Source organism: Zootermopsis nevadensis, unplaced genomic scaffold, assembly GCF_977971745.1.
Source record: "Zootermopsis nevadensis isolate Lab colony 2312 unplaced genomic scaffold, Znev_1.0 Znev_ptg000031l, whole genome shotgun sequence".
In the NCBI taxonomy this organism is placed as follows: Eukaryota; Metazoa; Arthropoda; class Insecta; order Blattodea; family Termopsidae; genus Zootermopsis; species Zootermopsis nevadensis.
This window is the reverse complement of record NW_028259163.1, coordinates 3,917,365-3,931,780: the sequence shown is the minus strand read 5'-3', so window position 1 is coordinate 3,931,780 and position 14,416 is coordinate 3,917,365. Positions and strand designations below refer to the sequence as shown.

General features: G+C 34.7%; 1 protein-coding gene across 1 annotated transcript in view; it reads right to left on the bottom strand.

The window, feature by feature from the left end:
* The window catches only part of LOC110827031 (uncharacterized), a 59,244-nt gene that overhangs the window by 15,690 nt on the left and 29,138 nt on the right, over positions 1 to 14,416 (bottom strand). The window contains exons 3-5 of the mRNA XM_022058271.2: positions 10,189 to 10,322; positions 2,551 to 2,773; positions 202 to 280 (exon numbers count right to left, since the gene is read on the bottom strand). Coding sequence (XP_021913963.2) covers positions 202 to 280; positions 2,551 to 2,773; positions 10,189 to 10,322 — 436 coding nt within the window. The remainder of the gene's footprint in view (positions 1 to 201; positions 281 to 2,550; positions 2,774 to 10,188; positions 10,323 to 14,416) is intronic.

Genomic DNA, 14,416 nt, shown 5'->3' with positions numbered 1-14,416 from the left:
ACTCTTTTTTTATAACTGTTACTCTCTGGAACCAAGAAGTGACGGTCGCGTATAACTTCATTAGTTAACGTCCCCGTATCGATACCTGAAAACGTGTTTTAGAAACTTCGACACTTAATTCGAAATGTTTTTTTTTTTAGTTAAGTGTCGAGACTTGTGATCCCACTGAAGAACAAATCTTAAGATATTAAGGTTACTTACCCTCTGTCGTCTATGAGAGTTACAGTACTGTTTCTTTTACTGAACGCGAAGCAAGACTTTACTCGAATACCGTAGGTACCTGAAATAAAATACAAATTTTATCATTAATTTCACTTTAATTCTAGAAATAATTTAACTCCAGCCACGAAAATCCAAGAAAACAAACGGGTACCTATTCTATTGAATAAAAATTTTCTTGGATATTATCCATCGTCTAGTAAATATAAAACGTAAAACGACGTTTCGGAGATGGGACTCTATCTCCGTCTTCAGGTTCCTACACAGTTGGGCCCACTAGATAGAGCTAATCCCTATCTCCGGACTGTGTAGGAACCTGAAGACTGGGATAGAGTCCCATCTCCGAAACGTCGTTTTACGTTTTATATTTACTAGACGATGGATAATATCCAAGGAAATTTTTATTCAATTGACTCTTCACCATCGTCAAGAAGTTTTAGATCTGAGGTACCTATTCTTTTTTCAGACGCGAATAGATAAATGTCAGTGAATTTGGACGAGACTACACGACGAAATTATCTGACAAGACTTTCATCTTGAAGTCATGCTAGTAATGAATCCGTCAACCAAAACTGTGATTTGTAAATAGGAAAGACGTAGGTGATAATTATTAGTGGCTTTGTGTGGGCAAAGTCAATAACCTAACCTGGTACTGCCAGGATATAATCTACGATCGTTGACATAAAGATGTTTTTTTTTTCATTTCTGTACTGGAGGTAATTTAATTTTACAGTGGTGTTAAATGTGTCTTTAGTATATATAAAATATATTTATTTCCGGAATCTTAAATAAGACAGTTAAGACACGCACTGTTGTTTCAGACACAAAAGTTTTTAGATGTGGGCCAAGACAGTGGTATCTAGTGGTGTCTGACGTGAACTGTTGTTATTTTTATTGTCAGTGAAACTACTATAAAGGCAACATCCATTTTCTAATTGTTAAGTAAGAAAGATTTTAACATCACTTTCTCTTAAAATTAAATTATTTGGTTATTCCGTCAAATCACAATGTATTTAAAATAAGATAATTAAAATAATTAAAATATCATTCTGTGTTCCATATCGAATAATCGATTTACAATTGGAACAGTTACAACATGTTTCGGTTTTATTAAACCATCATCAGGTGTAAAATTATATTAAATTTAAAACTCAATTAAATTTTTTTACAATTTTTCGTACTGAATCAGTAATAAACCTTGATCGGATACGGTAATATTTCTGGATCACCTCCAGACACAACTGTGTTGTTTACTATTTCATCTCTGACCGATGTAAACATCAAAAGCATCATTTCAAACAATAAAGTTGATCCATTATATGAAAATATCTGGACACGACCTCCAAAAAAACTACACTACGAAAAAATTGTAAAAAATTGTAATTGAGTTTTAAATTTAATATAATTTTACACCTGATGATGGTTTAATAAAACCGAAACATGTTGTAACTGTTCCAATTGTAAATCGATTATTCGATATGGAACACAGAATGATATTTTAATTATTTTAATTATCTTATTTTAAATACATTGTGATTTGACGGAATAAACAAATAATTTAATTTTAATCACTTTCTCTGTAAATATATCTTAATATATAGGTCTACTTTATGGAACAGTCTTTATGGATTCTCGAGGACGGAACTACACGTATTGTCAAGCCGAATAGAAGAGAACGTAAATTTATTATGAAGAATATTGTCAACGTATTAAAAGTTGTATTAAGAAAAATATGAAACTACTACTCATTTAATTTTTACATCGTAATTCAATAATTTTTCTAACTGACATATCGAAAAAAAAAGTTTTATGGGGTGTCTTAATGAGTTGCAAAGAATTTGGGGGGAACGTACTGTCTTCATCTTCACGGACTCTTCAGCGTAGATAAATGGATGTTACTTGATTAGTGTTATGAAACGGGCATTAAAGTTTTTTCAACTAGTTTAATCTTTGACATTTTCATGCCGCGATAAATTCCATGTTATTGAGGCTTTCGGATAGTAAAAATGTTTACCGCGATGTTTTACCACGCTGACACGGAAGTCTCCTAGGCGTTATTGTGTTCCTGAACTTCATGTTTTCTGTAACTCCTGAGTTACTTTCTCCTGCTATCGAAATACATCCTCATTTCGCTCTCACATCTCGACCAGTGTACTAATAATCCTTGTATAAAAATAAATTATACCTCAATACGTCTATTAAAACAATTCGCTTGAAGATGAGAGCGGAGAAAACATTTAAAATATCATACTTATTAAGTTTGTGTCAGATATTTGAAAATATACCAATTATAATCACATATTTCTACGTAATCCTTGAGAAATTACTTACCGTCCGGCCTCGATATGTCAGCTCGTAGCGTATAAGGATGGCTGTAGACAGCTTCGTGAATTCTTTTCCCCTTTTCCAGCAATTTTAGGGAAACAAGCGAAGTCTCGTTTCGCGCATTCTTGAAGCCGGCTTTTCCGCATGTGATGACGTAAAATTTATCGTCTGCCAATTCTAGGGTCTTATGGACCCTAACTGCGATAGGTAAAGATCTTTCTTCAGTTTTCTGAAACAGGATACAAAGAAAGTTAAAAATTACCGTGTTAGAACTCTTCGTACTGTGATTTTTATTTTTATGAAACAATCTATTAAAAAACATATGACATTCGTATGCACACGGTTGTGAAAATCTCGATTAATTTATCCTTGGTTTTGGATTACGCGCGGGATATGGACGTGTGTCGGTACAGTCCCCGTGGATAACGGAAGCCACCTGAATTTCACATTTTTTCGATGGATTCATAGATTATAAGCTACTCCCAGTTGCTTGTCACCCAAAAAACCGTTTGGAGATCTCTGAATTAGTAATTATATCAGCCACTTTTAAAGTACAGAAAATTTAAGGTTTACATGCGTCATGTTTGTGTTTTTTGATTAAAATATATAATAAAATACATCGAAACATGTTGTGAAATGAATGAAAGCGCTCTATTGTAACATCCCTATAGTGATGAATGGCGCAAATTTAAAATTTAAAATTTTAACATTTAAATTTTAAATTTTAACATCTAAATAAAGTTTTGTGTATTGACCTGAATTTTATTATATATTTTAGTACAGAAAATATTAAACTCTGTACGTGTGGTGAGTTTCATATTTTGCGGGCACTTAAACGAGGTATATTGACATTCGAGTAATTTACCTACATGAATAGTAAATTTGATGAAAATTTAAGTAAATAAGTCGAAGTACCTGCCTTGAATATTGTAGAGGGGGGGTGGGGGAGTGTATGAACGATGTGCCGTTATTCGTTTAAAGAATATTTGCACGAGACTAAACAAACACAAGTGTATGAGTGCACTTCTAAAATTAGGTTAGTGTATGCCTGAAAGCAGAACTGTTCGTGACAGTGAATTCTGTCATGGCCACTTACGTCAAACACGTTATTCTCACTAGGAGCAATTATTCTCAAGTTGCATGTGATAAACGAGGTGTGATAATGCTTATACTAGCCACAAGGCGACACTTCACAAGTTTCGTTCCTGCCTTTGATTGCAAAATCGCAAAACGTGTCACAGGTGACGTCACAAATGCATAACAATTTGTACTTGTTTTAAAGGAATGACATACTTAAATGCAAACCACTGTATTTTACTGTGTTCGTATTAATACCGACCTGTTCTGCGTCCGTTCGTTCTCTAGTTATTAAATTAAAACTGTCGGATATAATTTGGTTTTGATAAGATTTGAAATAGTTGGCTTAGGTTTGGTTTCGTTAGTGATGCGCAGAGCACCGTGCGCAGAGGACCGTTATCCCACCTCAGGATTATGAACATACGAGGTGCGATCGGAAGGTTTCAAGACTGCGCGTATAAAAACCCGTACACTTATCTCAGGTATTAAATTCATCCATCACCCTCGAAGTAGTTCCCCTGGGAGTGAACACAACGATCCCAGCGCCGCTGCCAAGCCTGGAAGCATCCCTGGAAATCTTTCTTTGTCAGCCTGTCAAGCACCATCTGCGGGTTTTTATACGCGCAGTCTGGAAACTTTCCGATCGCACCTCGTACATCACAACGATAGTATCGACTGTAGGAAATTTCTAAATGCCATTTTTCATTTGTGGCCGATGGCACAACGTCCATACAAAATTTTATGAATTTTTGTTCATTCCTTCTATGTATATTTAATGCGAACAGGCGGATGTTACTTGTGTGTGGGTTAGATTGGGCGTGGTTGAGCTATGTTAGGTAGTTATGCGCATGTGCAGTAACTTTGTCATCGTCCTATCACGATGGTAGTACCAAATACAGGAAGTCTGTAGTCTAGCATTCCGGTGCGTCATGTTCATTCTTGTTGGTTCCTGCCACTTTCACATACTCAGTTCACAGTCCATTTCCTTGAGCTACATGTTTCAACTCAATTTGGCCATCATCAGTTTCGAATACCAGCTCTGACTCTCACCGAGTTTCTTATCCATGTAGTTAGTACCGAGGAGAGAGGGTACTTTCCATGGGGTTAAAGCGGTCAGTGCGTGATACTGGCCACTGTTCACCATCTACTACCGAGGTTAAGAAAAAATAGTCTTTAACATGGATTTAGTCATGCAAAGTGTTGACGTTAATTAATTTCTCTGTTTCTGACATTCTACCCCACAGTCAATACTTTTAGTTCATTTTGAACGTTGTGATTACTACTGTCGGGGCCATATTACTTTCTAGCAAGAGTTCCGTAGGTCAACTCGGCACGGCTTGGTCGGTCAACGGAACGGCCAGGTGCCATAATAGCTGTTTAAAAAACATTGAACCTGTTGTCAGTTGTGCTAGTATAAGACTGCACCGTAAAGAGAATTTTGGGTGGGAAAACTGTATTTGGCGGTAAATATATTTATCGCTTTTATAAATATATGTTTATTTATAAAAAATTAAAAATTCGTGTATTATATTAGGAAAATATTCAGTGTATTAAGATTTAGAATAGTTTCAGTTGCGTACTTTGATTGTAAAGTAGTCGATGTTTTTGAAACCGTGTTTTTCACCACTGCGCTAAGAACTAGCAAGTAATCTGGCCGTTAGAGTAATTTCATACCTAAGGTGAGATCACCGTTTCTTAGAAATTTCAGATTTTTTAAATTATTTTATTTGTTTCTTTGTTATATGTTTCATGTATCTTACAAATTAAAAGTGGGTTAATCAGTTTCCTTGTACAAGCTTAAGCCAGCAGTAAATCTCATATCTAAACAATATAAATCCTGGAACGCTGTATAAAAAATGTCTTAAAGCGTAATTGGTGTTGGCGGATTGATTAAAATATCTTCGACTTTGCATTTATTTTTAATGCAGACACACGTGTATGAATACATAAAGAAAGGGATTTTACTTAAAATTAGTTTCACTTTGAAGAAATCAAAAATTCATTGTCTCGCCCGAATTTTCTATTATAATGCAAAGATATTTTAATTTTAATGTTGTTCCTTAAGATGTGACTTTCTTCGCAGTTAATTATTCCTTTTATTTCTTGCATTGTCGCTATTGAAATACGAAGAATGCAGACCTCTCCCTATTTATTTCTGATATTACATTATGTATTTATGGGGATCTTTTGTTCCTGTAGAACAAAGCCTTTTGAATACAACGGCAGAATATCTGATGGCGCCTGCAGCTATGTCGACAAGACCAGAATATGAAATGGTCTGTTAAATGCATCGCTACTCGAGTGTTTACAGGGAAGGTCTCTGTGTGGGGAACGGTCAGCTAGCATTGCGTTCAGAGCATTGTAGAATGGGCGTGGTCACGTTTCATGTATCATTTTGACGAAAATGGAGGAAATTAAATTGTTTTATTCCTCAGTCGAATGTAGTAAATATTATGGTTATCGATGCGTATTATACTCTGTGACAAACATAACCTATAAATTACCTTGAAATACGACTTTATTTATCCATTTTATATTGTCTTCCATTTGTGTAATTCATAATAATGTTTTCATTAGAATATCTGTAATCTATGCTGCTGGTAAAGTGTTATATTTTTATAATAAATGTTTTTCATAAAATAGTGTAGTTGCGTCATATTGTGATTTATTAAATTAAAATTAAATTATTTGGTTATTCCGTCAAATCACAATGTATTTAAAATAAGATAATTAAAATAATTAAAATATCATTCTGTGTTCCATATCGAATAATCGATTTACAATTGGAACAGTTACAACATGTTTCGGTTTTATTAAACCATCATCAGGTGTAAAATTATATTAAATTTAAAACTCAATTACAATTATTTACAATTTTTCGTACTGAATCAGTAATAAACCTTGATCGGATACGGTAATACTTCTGGATCACCTGCAGACACAACTGTGTTGTCTGCTATTTCATCTCTGACCGATGTAAACATCAAAAGCATCACTTAAAACAATAAAGTTGATCCATTATATGAAAATATCTGGACACGACCTCCAAAAAACTACACTACGAAAAAATTGTAAAAAATTGTAATTGAGTTTTAAATTTAATATAATTTTATACCTGATGATGGTTTAATAAAACCGAAACATGTTGTAACTGTTCCAATTGTAAATCGATTATTCGATATGGAACACAGAATGATATTTTAATTATTTTAATTATCTTATTTTAAATACATTGTGATTTGACGGAATAAACAAATAATTTAATTTTAATAAATGTTTTTTTATCATTTTTGTCGTTAAACGACATTTTGCCTTATGTAATTTTTTTGTCTGTTATAATAGTTGTCGTGGTGTGATTACAATTTGTTTCTAGGGATTTTAGACTTCATGAGATAATTTTATATCCGTTGCGGTGGTAATGCTGTTAAAGAATGCCTGATATTAACAAAGTGTTTTATCTGATTCGAAGATATATCGGCCCGCGGCATTCGGGTTGATAACCCACATGAGAGCATGTATTTTGTGAAAGTCATGGGAGTATAAAGTTAGTGTTTGCAGCTTGTGACATGCATATATTACAAACTACGCAAGGGAAGTTGTCCGCGCTAACTTTAATCGTAACTGCAATCAAGAAATTTCAAAACAGTCGTTTCTCATACTTGTCTTCATATCTGGAAAAATGATGTCTACTGGGTTTCCACGATGCAAAGAATGTAGTCCAGATCCCTCTGTGTTCTTTGTGTAAACGTTTACCATTATGAAATTACAAAATATTACACGACATTTAATAATTTGCTTACGTAATTATTTACGTAATCTTTTGGAAGATTTTTATCCCAGCCATTAAATATATTCGTCCCGAGTCGTAAAACGAGTATGTGAATTGTTGGTAAAGACACGATTTTTGTGTAAATCTCTTAATTTTATAATAATATTATCTCATTACATGTCTATGGTTATTTTACTGTCGACATGTTTTGGAAAATGATATATTTGGATTTTTTTAAACACGGTTACAAAATTTTGTAAATCACAAGGTCTCTAAAAAATAACCCTGACTGATTTTTCCGCGGGGGTGAGTGGTCAGCGTCACGCCCCGGCCGTGCTTTACCCCCGGGAAAGGACCCCGGTACCCATTGGGGTGGGCCCCATAACTGGACTTTTAAGACTAGAAATTATATTATTTGATATCGAGAAAGCATTCGATTAAAATATCCCATAATCATGCAAGCAACGAGAAGTTTACTTGAAATTAGACAGCAAGACGTAATTTTCTTTGTAATCGATTCTTAGGAAGCACGTGTCCTGATGTATTTGACTGCACGCTGTATTTATTAGTAGCGTGTTGTTTATTCCAAACAGTTGAACCTCACGCGGCAAAAAGGAACGTGTTCAGAATTGAAATTCGATTCAAACCGTGTTAAAGGGACAAGTTTCCTATTAGTCATGACAGATTAGACTTGCCGAAAGAGACGATGACGCATCAACATCGATCAAAATCGATCTTAAGTATGTGACGTACGATCGATATCTCGCCACTGGTTTACTTTAAGGCATGTTTTAAATAAGTGCTGTAATTTGGACACTGAATGAACGTAAAATATGACAGTTAACTACATAATATTTTTTAGGAGCTTTGACATTTTTTAAAATGTCTTTCTAGTTTCAAGGAATAAACGTGTTAATTTTGGTGCAGATCGATATATCAGTCCTCCTGGGATATAAGCGAGAACGTACAGTTCAAATTTCTAACACAAGATGTCACCGTGGAAACAACAGCTGTAAGAAGGTGTTTCAGCTGCCAGCGTTGGACTCGGTTGGTGCCCAGTGGCCTGTCTCAACTACTGTAGGATGAAGGTCATGTATTGGTTTCTATTGACTGGCTAGCTGCACGTGATTTTACGACAGAGGAATCTTAACGCCAGACTGGCGCGATGGTTTTATTGTCACCTCTGAAAGACGTCTTTAGCCGTCATTGAAAATGGTATTTGGTTCTGATAATAAAAGTGGGAAGAAATAACAGATGGAAACTGCTTGATTTAAGGGGACAGACGTGGAAGGAATTAAAGAAAGATGAAAACTTGCTTAATATTTTTTTTTGTAGATTTTTGTTCATCTCTGTTTTCTGCCCCCAAGCGATGTTTTTTTTTTCGTATAACAGAGAAACGGTTTGAAAATTAATTTTCTGGAATTCCTTCAGTTGGGAAAAAAAATGTCGGTTTTAAATACATTGTTTTTTAACAGTAAAAGTTTAAAATATCACAGTTTATAAATAATGACCTTGTCTCATTACTTTGTTAACATCGTGTATTTAGCTCAGTTTTGTCGTTCTTCGGCGATTGTAACTGGCTATATTAACGCAAGTTATGTTTGTCCATTTTAATATTATCCTCCCATTTACGTACATATAGTTAGCACTGGGCTTTAAAACGCTTAAGTTAAATCTGTCTGTGTACTTAATTAAACATCATGCTACGAAGATATATTCACGTTAACGTAACTCAGATAAGGAAATACAACCTATCTTAATTAAAGAGATCAGTTGGTTAATGCAATTTTTTTTAAATAATATCTACTTATTATTAGAATCAAAATCGTTAACTATAACTGGTAATAAAATGCAGAGTTACTGCAAGGTAAAGTGGGTTTTGCACAGATGTTACCAACATGATATTGTCACTGCCTTACGAATAAAATTAATCTTCTTGATAAAAGGTTACAAAACACGAAGGTATAAACATGTTACTAAATTGTATTCTGTTCCGTTCCATGATACAATTAACACGTATCAGATCTCATTAATTTGGTCTGTCCGTTTCCCTCTGAGTTTCTATAGCGATTGTATAATTCAAACCTGTTCTGTGGTAACAGCAGTGCCTCCATCTGTTTGCAGCCCAACGATTTAATGTTCATATAATGAGCTAATGGCATAGGATCGATACGAAACAAACCCCCCATCTTTAAATTTTATCGATAAGCGTTTCTGTTAATTTGTACAGCGTTTAAATATATATAGATATACCACCTACTTTAATATTCATAAACTTTACATTTTGGCCACAGTGCATTTATGTGTTTCGTATTATTCTCAAAATAAACAGAGATTATTTCCTTAAACACCATTTACAAATGGAGACGCTTAGTGTTTTCTTTGAGGTAAGGACTGGATTCTTAAATGTTATTTACACGAGCTCCAAAAAAGTATATTTTTCATTACTAAAATATATCTATTTCCCATCTTTTGATCTTATTTCAATCTTCCTTCACCAGACGGACGAGTGAGCAATGCCTGGGAACCTTCACTGTTAGAAAATTTTCTCCCTCCACTTGAGTTTTTCCCGTGTTTGAAAGGGGAAAAGATTAATCATGCGGACGGACAGACAATTTTTTATTCAGTTACTTTATTAATTTCGTGAAAATTATGTATATAATGCCTTCTGTTTATACCAGGAAGTTAAACCATCAATAACAGTCTTAAGCATAAATTATGATTATAATTCGCAAATAGTAAATCCTTTCATTTCACTGTAACGATAAAAATGCGGTCAAGGTGAGAAAAATACTCACGTTGTTGACAAGAACTCCGCAGTAATCTGGAGCTCCATTATTAGCTAGTAAATTGATACCCAGTGTCGTCATGTGACTTCCGTTTCCGTATGTCATGCAACTCGGAGACCGGTAGTCGCGAGATTGCACTGCACCTGGAAAAAAGAATGGAAAAATAAATTATTACATGTAGGCGTCCACAGATTTCCTACAAATTTAGAAGCCACCTTAATTCGTAAACTAGGAGACGTAATATACAGTGCGTTCACTGATAAAGTTATACGCAGCTGTGACTCATTGCCAAGCGCGACAAGGTATTGCCTATACGAGTCACGTATCACTTCATAAAAAGACAATAAAATTAACTTACCACAGTAATGTAATATTTTAATATTCGAAAGTATTAAATTTTCCGAATAGTAAATTTTGTTTAAAAAATTTAACAAAATCGTATGAACGAGGATTTAATTTTTAAGAAGTATCAATTGAAGATAAATGTTTTGAGACAGTCGTCCTGATGATGGAGGCAGTTATCGCCTCTAAAACTTCGACCAATTTCTACCAGACTACAAGGCACAACATTCCATTCATACGCGCCGCCTTGATAACATAAAATCTCACAAGTGCCAAATAATTTTCCTAATTATATATGACAAAAAAACTAAAAATAATCCTATATCGTGAATACTGAAGGCTGTGTTTACTCGGAATATAAAAATAATTTACGAGTTGGCGTATAGAAATATATTGTAATGAACATTAACAGAACTTTGCCCTTCAGTACAGATCAGACGGAGGTAAATGTTATCTATGAAGCTAGAACAGGCTTGAAACTAATCCGAGATTAGAAGAGAATAAATTGAAAAGTAGCCGTAACCTCGAATTACGTGTAGGGATATTTCTTTACGGTAGAAACTTGTCAATGGATGGATGAATACAAACCGATAAGAAAGTATTACATGGTAGCTGTATCGATAGAAAAGAAAGATTTTATGTGGTAATTTAAATGGGAATGCTAGAATTAAATGAGAGTGGATGTCCCAAAATGGTATCGAACATCTGAGCACTGGACAGACATAGGCGTTAACCAAAGTGGAAGAGCCAGTCGTGAGGTCTATGGCGTGTTAACTCGTTTGTGTTTTCGGAAAAGAAATATCTCTTCCCGTCAAAAACACACTATCTTGTATAAATAAATCGCCAGACGGAGAGATATCGCCTTGAGACATGCTAATTAACTTAAAAGTTTTAATGAATTTGTCATGGAGGTTACAACTAAATTATGTAAGGCGGAAAATTGTGGTTTACGAGTTCTAGAATATGTTAATTTTTCGATATTACTGAGTAGCAGTGTTGAAACCGATGTCAGAATATTTTAAATAATTAATTTTCTTTTTCAGTAACAATAAGGCTGCTAAGGGAATTTTCCAAACAAAAATTTTGTATGCATTTTAGATTTCCCCCAATAATTTTTTTTAATATTTATTTCCATTTATTTGTTTTATGACTAATACAAAACATAAATGAACATTAAGGTGCCCGAATTTATAACTTGTGTTGGGCAAGGCCGTGGTCTAGGCAACACGGAGTTTTCCTCCGGGGCATCCCAACAATTACTCCATTCACACACAGAAGAAGGCAATGGCAAACCACTTCTGGATCATCTGCCAAGAACGTATATGAACAGGTCCCAGTCCGAGAAAAGGATGGAAGGATCCTGTTCATATGGACCTGTCGTCAGACAGAACACTAAATAAATAATAATAATAATAATAATTGTAGCAAACGAAGACAATTAGTTTGATTGTTAATGTTCTTTTGCACTCAATAAATTTGTGTACACTTTGAATCACTTTTTACGAACAGTTTTTAAGAAACAAAAGAAGTTTTTCGGAGCGTTAACAATTTGCCACAGACCAGCGGTTGATAAACACTGGACTCTGATACTTTGTTCATGGACTCCGAATGAGATTGCTTATATTTTAAGGAGTTGCTCGCAAATTCCGTTCTGCATCAGGGCTCGCCTTTTTCTTCACATTGAAATCCACTGGAACTACAAACGCATTAATTAACGCGTCGAGACTGTACATGGGTGCCTCTGCGCCATGAATTACGTATTAAGATTTATTGTGTCCGGTTAACTTATAATATAAACGCAGGTGTTCAACTTGCCTTGTAACTGGCAATTCTAATGCTATTCATAAGTGAAATAATACGCTTTAAATTTCTGGGAAGCAGGCGGGAAAGATAATAGATTAAATTTAATAAACGTATTATCCGCAAAGGGTAGAAAAGAAAATAGCTTCTTAAAATCAGATCTTTAATTTCAAATTCCCTGAGTTTATTTAATCCATAGATTTGGATCTCAGATAGTTATAAAGTTTGGTCTGTCAGTAAACCCCAGGCTTGTCTAAAATTTCAGTCTTATTTCATGTTTATTAGCGTTGATAATATGGAGGGCCTTCACATTAGATTTGTCGAAAACAAATTTTAGTTTTTAACAAATGTCCTTCAGCGTAAGATACAGATAAAATGGTATAACTCTTTTCTAGAAACGTTTTATTGTATTTATTTACATTCCGGATAGTGTAATTGCGTCATATTGTGAATATTATATCAATTATTTATTTTAATCCGTCTGATCACAATATAATTTTATTTAAAATTTCTTATAATTAAGATAATAAAATATCATTCATGCTCCATATCGATTGATCGATTTACATTTCGGAACATGAAATTTTAAATAAAATTATATTGTGATCAGACGGATTAAAATAAATAATTGATATTACATTCCGGAATTAGAACAAACTGTTTATAGAGGGTGTTCAAAAATTCTGTATACAATATATATATAATTTCAAATTTACAAAACGTACAGTTCGACTTTTGATCGGAGCATTTGTATGTTCGCTGTTTACAACTAGAATCATATGAAGCCTGTATATAAAATGTGAAATTTTAATGATTGTTAATTACCAATAAGTTGTAAAGGGTTAATAATGATTTAAGATAAATATAAAATTGTACTACGTAAAACCCACGTGATATTTGATTCCTTCGATGGGAAGATGGTTGAGCTCACAGAGGCCCAGAAGTTCTCAGTAATGACGCTAGATGGCAGAATATTCTCTTTTAAAAGTGTTGCTACTGTTAGGCAGCTTTTAGAAATGCTTATAGCGTAATATTTGTGACGCAGACGTTCATATAAGGTTGTAGCGTGATATTTTTGTGTTCTAAGCTGAAAGGTGTAGGAAATTAATAAAGGAGAAACGAAAAAAGATAATTATAAGAAAAAGGCAAAGAACGGATGGAGATGCAAAATAAATAATTTCCCGTTGAAGTTCGACGGGCTTTTGCCACTGACTGTTCTTCGAATACGAAGGAAAATAAGGATTAAAACATGTATTTTAATATTTATTTTCAACTGGATGCTTGAAGTGAATGTTGTTTATGTATTTCTCCATATCAACTACTTTGTTTCACGTCAGTTGTATTAGTAATGACAAATGAAACGCACAATGCACTAGGTAATATTTAAATATGGCTGTCTTCTGTGTTATACAGCCGTGTAGTCTGGTAGAAGTTTACCGACGTTTCAGAGGTCATACTGCCTCCATAATCAGAACGATGAGTATGAAGATTTCTGTCTTCTGGGTTGTTGCGCTGTGTAGTCTGGTCGATGTTTACCAACGTTTCAGAGGTCATACTGCCTCCATCATCAGGGCGATGCTGAGTATGAAGATTTCTGTCTTCTGGGTTGTTGGGCTGTGTAGTCTGGTCGATGTTAACCAACGTTTCGGAGGTCATACTGCCTCCATCATCAGAGTATGAAGATTTCCGTCTTCTGGGTTGTTGCGCTGTGTAGTCTGGTCGATGTTTACCAACGTTTCAGAGGTCATACTGCCTCCGTCATCAGAGTATGAAGATTTCCGTCTTCTGGGTTGTTGCGCTGTGTAGTCTGGTCGATGTTAACCAACGTTTCAGAGGTCATACTGCCTCCGTCATCAGAGTATGAAGATTTCTGTCTTCTGGGTTGTTGCGCCGTGTAGTCTGGTAGAAGTTTACCGACGTTTCATACTGCCTCCATCATCAGAGTATGAAGATTTCTGTCTTCTGGGTTGTTGCGCTGTGTAGTCTGGTCGATGTTTACCAACGTTTCGGAGGTCATACTGCCTCTATCATCAGGGCGATGAGTATGAAGATTTCTGTCTTCTGGGTTGTTGCGCTGTGTAGTCTGGTAGAAGTT